This window comes from Bradysia coprophila (genome assembly GCF_014529535.1).
Source record: "Bradysia coprophila strain Holo2 chromosome IV unlocalized genomic scaffold, BU_Bcop_v1 contig_84, whole genome shotgun sequence".
NCBI classification, from domain to species: Eukaryota; Metazoa; Arthropoda; class Insecta; order Diptera; family Sciaridae; genus Bradysia; species Bradysia coprophila.
This window is the reverse complement of record NW_023503376.1, coordinates 5,291,553-5,299,349: the sequence shown is the minus strand read 5'-3', so window position 1 is coordinate 5,299,349 and position 7,797 is coordinate 5,291,553. Positions and strand designations below refer to the sequence as shown.

Genomic DNA, 7,797 nt, shown 5'->3' with positions numbered 1-7,797 from the left:
AATGTGAGACGAAATCTAAGAAAAATTAAACAAAATAACCGTATCTACCATGTAAATGCTTGTCAGAAACGCCTACTTTCGAAAAAAAACTAAATAAATGGAAAATGGTGTTTACACGCTTATGCACGGTAAAGTGCACTCTACATCACTGTTTGCGACAGGGAAAATGCTTGTTTAAGCACGTGTGATTACTCCACTCACCTTCGGCTCGTTCCGGAAACCTCACACTTGCAAATATTTACAAACAGTGACGTATCATACTATTACCTAACTAATGTTGAAACATCATGACTTCATCGTGCATTTCCAACGTCGTTTAGGAAAAACGTTTTTCTTTCTTTATTCATGCTGAAAGGAAAGATTCGCTAGAGTGCTGGAAACCTCTTATTCGCTAAAAAAAAGCCTTTTAGCATGCGTAAGGAAAATAACTAGATATTTCCAATCTCATCTGCGACTCGTATTGGCAATCTCACACCGTATGTACGGAAAATAACACCATCCCGATACATATATCGGAGTAACTACTCAGTATGTTGTCTCAGTTTCTCCACAAGGAATCTTTAACCGAACCTGGATTACATCTTTTTCTGCATATCGTGTCAAATTCTTTTATTTCAAATTGATATATAAATAGTCGTCGATTTTAGGCTGTTATCGAGGATAGAGAGCTTATTACATCTTCACAAGGATTTCCGGTAAGCGAAGTTACTATCCAGTTTATTCGAGCATTGACCCTAACACTTTAAAATGCAGTACACAGAGATAGTCATGTATATAGCAATAGCTACAAGTGCCATTAGGATTTTATGTCGACGTTTAAATTGAGTACTGTTGCTCTATTTATCATAGGTAGATATGGGTGGATGTAATGCCCAAGGTAAATATAGTGAGGAGGTAATGTCATTCAGACGCGCGGCCTAGCACATAAGTTCGATGCCAATGACATCTTTTTTTTTAAATGGTTGACTACGATTTACTTGTATTTCACAAAAATATTTTCATTATCTCACAACAGATGGTTCGACTTTCCATTCAATTTTTTGCTTTCAACGAAGGAATGAGATGGCGTTTATATTCTGATTCGGTTATATATGGTATAACCTCCTCACTTTATTTATCTTGGTAATGCCATATATAACCGAATCAGATATGCGGTTGCACGAAAGTTCGACACGAACGCCATCTCTAGCTTCCTTTAAGAAACAAAATTGCTTAGAAGAAATTGTTTTGTGATAGCCGCAATACTTTGAGAAACACAAACACAAGTGAACTAATGTGCTAGGCCTTTCGTCTGAATAACATTACCTCCGCCCATATTACCTTGTATTTATCCATCAATCTATTCCGTCTATAGATAGGGCCGGACCGGAGTCGAGGAATCTGTCGGAGTCGAGGAATCTGTCGGAGTCGAGGAATCTGTCGGAGTCGAGGAATCTGTCGGAGTCGAGGAAACTGTCGGAGTCGAGGAATCTGTCGGAGTCAAGGAATCTGTCGGAGTCGAGGAATCTGTCGGAGTCGAGGAATCTGTCGGAGTCGAGGAATCTGTCGGAGTCGAGGAATCTGTCGGAGTCGAGGAATCTGTCGGAGTCGAGGAATCTGTCGGAGTCGAGGAATCTGTCGGAGTCGAGGAATCTGTCGGAGTCGAGGAATCTGTCGGAGTCGAGGAATCTGTCGGAGTCGAGGAATCTGTCGGAGTCGAGGAATCTGTCGGAGTCGAGGAATCTGTCGGAGTCGAGGAATCTGTCGGAGTCGAGGAATCTGTCGGAGTCGAGGAATCTGTCGGAGTCGGAGAATCTGTCGGAGTCGAGGAATACCTCCAAATAATTTCTAAAAATCAAAAATTTTCCGGCGTGTCTAAAGTGCCTGCTCGAGCATTATCCCGTACGTGTTAAGAAAATTTGTAAAAGGCCCTCTCATACCAAGGCTGTAAACTTTGGGGAGGGTCACGCAGATCGCCATTTAATCGATGAAAGTATAAACCAGGTATGGTCTGTTCATACAAACCGGAGGACATGGCGATTTCATATAAACAAACCCACACGAGAAAAAAATTTGTCATTCGACCTTGTGTTGACGTTCATTGAATTTTATTACATATAAATATATTCGGAAACATACCCTTTCCATACAAACACACTCACCAAAATTGAATTTGTATGGTGAATTTTTTGTATGAAGCGTTGTGTGTCAGACCCGTCAGACCTGCATAGATCTATAGTTCTCATCAATCGAAATGACTGTAATAAAGTCGAAAATCTTTTACCAAGATTCCTTTAACAATTTTCACCGAAACTCTCTGCAAACCATTTTCAAATATTTCTGCCTTATAGTTGCAGCGCCATCTGCTACAATTTCTTTGAAATCGTATGAATTCAAAATATAACAAAAATTGTCACATGTTGGACATGACATTTGTCATATGTTAGTGACTTTCAATATTTTTCTTAAAGGGACAGTCAAAACAAACACATCATTTGCTTGCCAAAGAAAATTTAAAAGGAAGAAACCTTCACAACCACATTAAACTATGTCAAAATTCAGTGGGGCACTTCAGCTCACCGACTTAGATGATTTCATAACACCGTCACAGGAGTGCATCAAACCAGTCGAAATCAAAACAACCAAAAGTAAAACCGGATCAAAGATAACAATACAAGACGATGGATACTATGAAACGTCGGAAGTAAATAAAAACGTTTTGGAATTGATAATGGTCGTCATATCATCTAAACCACTGATCTATTCAACAGTTAGGTACGCACAAACTAGAAAAAGTGGAAATTACGTTAGCCGATTGCCTAGCTTGTTCCGGATGCATAACATCAGCCGAAGGTGTTCTTATCACGCAACAAAGCCAAGAGGAATTGTTAAAAGTTTTAAACGAGAACAATGAGCATAAAGTGGCCGGAACACTGGATCAGATCAAGACGGTCGTTTTTACGCTATGCCAACAATCGTGTTTGTCATTGGCCAAAAAATATCAATTGGACCCAGAGGAATGCGCACGACGCTTGACGGGTAAAGGCGGTTCATTCAAATCTTTGCTGCACGTTCAAGTTCAAGCATCTTCATGTCGTTCGTCTTCATTTCCAGGTTATTTCAAAAAGCTTGGCGCAGATTACGTTCTAGACACAAAAGTCGGGGATGATCTGGCATTGATCGAAGCGCGAAATGAATTTGTTGAACGTTTTCAATCGGAGACATTGGATAAAACCAACAAGAATTTACCGATGCTCGCGTCGTCATGTCCGGGATGGGTTTGTTATGCAGAAAAAACGCACGGAAGTTTCATTTTGCCGTACATATCGACAACACGCTCGTCTCAGGTAAAATTAACAAAACTGTCAATGAACGAAGTCAGAAATGATAACCGGAACCCACCTCTAGCAAATCATGGGAATGTTAGTTAAGGAGTTCCTCAGCAAAAAATTGGGTGTCGGTTCAAACCGAATGTACCATGTGACATTGATGCCTTGTTACGATAAGAAACTGGAAGCGTCAAGGGAAGACTTTTACAGCGAAGCGAATGATTCCAAAGACGTTGATTGTGTGATAACGTCCAGTGAGTACCATAAATACCGGATAGTATCTCCATCCATTCGAAACTTCACTTTCTCTTTCATTTCAGTCGAAATCGAACAGATGCTGGACATGCACAAACTGAATCTAATGGATTGCGAAGCGATTTCAATGGATTGGCCGTGGGGCACACCAGAACCGTCGACACATATGTGGGCGCACGAAAGTTCCGGTTCCGGTGGCTTTTCCGATCATATATTTAAGCATGCGGCGAAGGAATTGTTCGGCATGGACGTGACTCATTTGGATTATAAAAATTTGCGGAATCCCGATTTTCGGGAAATTGTTTTGGAAAAAGATGGCCAGCTGTTGCTGCGCTTTGCGGTGGCCAATGGGTTCCGGAATATCCAGAATTTGGTGCAGAAACTGAAACGCGGTAAATCTTCATATCATTATGTCGAGGTGATGGCATGTCCTTCAGGTAAGTTTTCTAGAAATTCAATTTATATTTGAAGTGGTTTTCGATAAGAGTGCGATGGTAACGTCGGTTGATAAAGAATCTGATTCCTTTAATTACAAACGGCAATCAAATAATCATTAGGTCTGCTACTTCTTTTGTTGAAATTGTCATCTAGAAGAATGACAATCAAGTTTATCGTCTTATTTAGACGCTATTTTCCTCCTTAAGAGTTGCATGCTCGTTTAGAATGGCCACCGAAAAAATCTTCTACTTCATTAGTAAACGTCACTTTGTTAAGACGGTGGGTCAATTTCTCCGACATAACAGACGTGACGAGATCTGTGGCTAGTGTGGACGTACGAATCATCGATAGTATTTGATTCCTGGAGAGTTGTGATCGAAAGGTGTAACGAATTCTCCAGATTTATCACTGTCATCACTGTCATGTCACAACCAAATGACATCAAGTGAGGTTTTAAAGGCCTTTGCCGAAGCCTAAGGTGCATACACTAGTCCTCGAAATAGAACAGATGTGTGTGGGCAATTAGTCACAGCTTACAATGTAAGCCTTACATATGAATATGTTGACTGCATCTTCTTAAACACCATTGGCCCCTGATGCACTATCAGATGTATGCGCTTTGAAGGACATTAAGCCTTCCCAGACCAATGCTGACCCGAATTTTAACATGTATCAAACGAATACAATCACGGTGTCAGTGAACATATTGATGCAAAATCTTTTACTTCATTTGTTTGAACTTCAACAGCCACAACTTATAGCTTTTTATCGTCACCATCAATAACCTCTGGCATGACTGCCGTAAATGGTTCAATGAGAGTTTTACCTCCATTTTCATTAAAATTAAACTCCAGGTTGTCTGAATGGTGGCGCTCAAATACGGCCCGATTCCGGTACACCAGCCCGTGAACTGACATCACAGCTAGAAGAATTGTACCGAAAACTACCACAATCCTGTCCGGACAACAAAGACACCCAATTCATTTACGCTAATTATTTGGATGGTACGTTTAGTGACAAGGCAAAGTCATTGCTCCACACCAATTATCATGCCGTCGAGAAAATGAATACTGCGCTGAACATTAAATGGTGAATGAAATAAACGAAAAGAAATTGTTGTCTCTTGAACTCCTAACAGGACAGTGACATTTAAGTTAATTTCTTTTTTTGTTTTTTTTAATTTTATTTCGTTTTACGCAACTGATGAACGGATTTTGCTAAATATATCGGTACTTATGCTGTTAATTACTTTTCTTTCTTCTCTTTTTTTATCGTCTTTCCTTAAGCCTTTGATGCACAGCGTTTCTGGTTATTCTTTCATCCAAATTCACGATACTCGAATTTTAACGTGTATGCATAATGCAAGCACAGGTGCAGTGCCATCAAGACATGAGTCATGATAGCAATTCGGGTCAGCATTTGAACAACGGATTTTTGAAGGAAAATCTTTGAAGTGTTGGACAGGGAAGGCTTATCGAAATAATTGATTTTGCTATTCAAAGGTTTTGGTATTGACGTTCGAAATCAGTTTGAGTCATTGCACAAATCCGACTCAAAATAAATGAAAAATCATTCGACAGTATCATAGCACTGCTCCTAGCATTAATATAGAAAACATTTGAAGGCGATTGTATCACAATAGGCTTTGAAGACAATTATATGTATCAGAAATCAGTCAAAAACACTCAAAAGAGTAAAAGTGACGCAAGTCCCTGTGCATACTTCCAAAACAACTGATATCGCTGGATGTGACGCATTCTGCGCTTGTACGCAAAAACTGTAACAGGAAAAATTTGACCAAAGAAATTCTAGAAACAAAATTTTAGCAAAAAAATTTTGCGTCACAAAGAGGCAGATGGTTCGGACGTATTAGGACATATTCTTGCCTATTTTAAAAAATTTCTTAAAAGTACTTTCCTCAACATCTGCCACTTGTGACGCAAAATTTTTTTGGTAAAATTTTGTTTCTAGAATTTCTTTGGTCAAATTTTTCCTGTTACAGTTTTTGCGTACAAGCGCAGAATGCGTCACATCCAGCGATATCAGTTGTTTTGGAAGTATGCACAGGGACTTGCGTCACTTTTACTCTTTTGAGTGTTTTTGACTGATATCAGTTCTTTTGGAAGAATTAGTAGATTGAAAAATTTGAAAAATTTAAAAAATGTGAAAAATTTAGAAACATTTAAAAAATTTTCAAATTTTTCAAAATTTTCAAATTTTTCAAAATTTTCAAAATTTTTAAAAATTTTAAAAATTTTAAAAATTCAAAAAAATTTAAAAAATTTTGAAAAATTTGAAAATTTTGAAAAATTTGAAAATTTTGAAAAATTTGAAAATTTTGAAAAATTTAAAAAAAAATTGAAAATTTAGAAAATTTTGAAAAAATTTAAAAAATTTTGAAAAATTTTGAAAAATTTAAAAAATTCTAAATTTAGGGAAAAAAAATTGACGCGAGCAGAACTTACCAAAAGCGAACAAATTTGTTCTACCATACCCATCCACACACACACAAAGGTGTTCTTACATGGGGCTTATATGGGAACTTCGAGGAGCCCTAGCTCCGAAACGAGGCCGGTTCCCCCCAAATTTTTTTTTCTGGAATGTCTTAGAATGACGACTAGAATCTACTCCCAAAATTTCAACAAAATCTAAAGAAGACTTTAGAAGATAGGAAACACGGACGGACGGACGGACGGACTAACAAAGTAACGTAGGATTTTTTCATTTCGTTTAAAGTACTGAAATTGACCAAAATGTATGGAAATGGGGCTTCTTGGAAGATTTTTTGCGTGGCCAAATTTTAAGCTGCAAGAACGTGTGATAGCTCGTTGAACTCGTACGGACGCCTAGTTTTTTTAATGGTAATTTGGAGTCATTTGTATTTGAATTGTGGAACTTCAATATTTGCTGTATGGTTCTGCAGTCTACGACAAAAAAAAAATTTGAAATTTTTTCTAGTAATATGCTAACGCGCGCCCATGATTGTAGGCGTCTTACATGCAAGTGTTAATGCTATAAGCAGTGCTACGATGGTATCTTTCTCGAATTTGATCAAAAATAGAACCACATCAAAAGTGAGTACGTAAGGTTGTTGTTTAATGGCTTTCAACTGGAACTACCTGTGTTTGGATTATTTAGATTCCGTTATTTTAATAAAAAGGAAGTTGGTGTAGGTCATTGCCGGCATTGAAGGTAAAGTTACCGCATTTCATTCAGAAAAATGCACGATCCTGGGATTCTCATGCCGTTCGTAACTTGACAGTTCTTATAGGATTTTATACACATAACTGTCAAGTCACGATATTATGATTTACGAAAATACAAGAATTGTCAACCTGGGCACCAATTCTCGTGAATTCTCGTGAATTTAAGAATTTTTAACTTACAGTTGTCACCAATGCTAAGAGTGGTACATACTATTCGTAAGTTTTAGTGTGACAATTGTCAACTTAAGAATTCTTAAATTCATGAGAATCGGCACCCTGGCCGACGATTCTAGTATTTTTTTTTAACTCTTATTATTCATCAAGTTACGAATTCTTACGAACAGCATGAGAATCTACGCTCTGATCTGTAAATTACAAATTGGTCGTTGATGCTTGAATCGAAATAATCTGTTGCTAAACTCACATACTATGAGTAGCCAAAGTTACGGCTCAATTTGACATATAGTGCGCAAAACCAAGGTTCTGAAAAAACAGGTTAAGACCACCCTGAGTTGATCACGAAGGCGGTGACACACAAATTGCGTCAACGGCTGCCAAGTTTACATGAAAAATGCAAGGTAAATATACAT

The 7,797-nt window shown here is 38.0% G+C and overlaps 1 protein-coding gene across 1 annotated transcript; it reads left to right on the top strand.

Annotated features, from left to right (window-relative positions):
- Positions 1–2,414: 2,414 nt before the first annotated feature.
- Positions 2,415–5,159, top strand: LOC119072629 (probable cytosolic Fe-S cluster assembly factor GI11683). The gene is made up of 6 exons (XM_037177872.1): positions 2,415–2,683; positions 2,751–3,018; positions 3,094–3,326; positions 3,388–3,562; positions 3,629–4,000; positions 4,856–5,159. The coding sequence occupies exons 1-6, from the start codon at positions 2,528–2,530 to the stop codon at positions 5,092–5,094; spliced, it is 1,443 nt and encodes a 480-aa protein (XP_037033767.1). The 5' UTR covers positions 2,415–2,527; the 3' UTR covers positions 5,095–5,159.
- The last annotated feature ends 2,638 nt before the right edge of the window (positions 5,160–7,797 follow it).

Excerpts from the sequence above, each read along its gene's own strand:
- LOC119072629 (XM_037177872.1), top strand. The coding sequence starts at position 2,528 with ATGTCAAAATTCAGTGGGGCACTTCAGCTCACCGACTTAGATGATTTC. Across the intron at positions 2,684-2,750 it reads GATACTATGAAACGTCGGAA|TTAGGTACGCACAAACTAGA; the intron begins GTAAATAAAAAC and ends TCTATTCAACAG. Across the intron at positions 3,019-3,093 it reads ATGCGCACGACGCTTGACGG|GTTATTTCAAAAAGCTTGGC; the intron begins GTAAAGGCGGTT and ends CTTCATTTCCAG.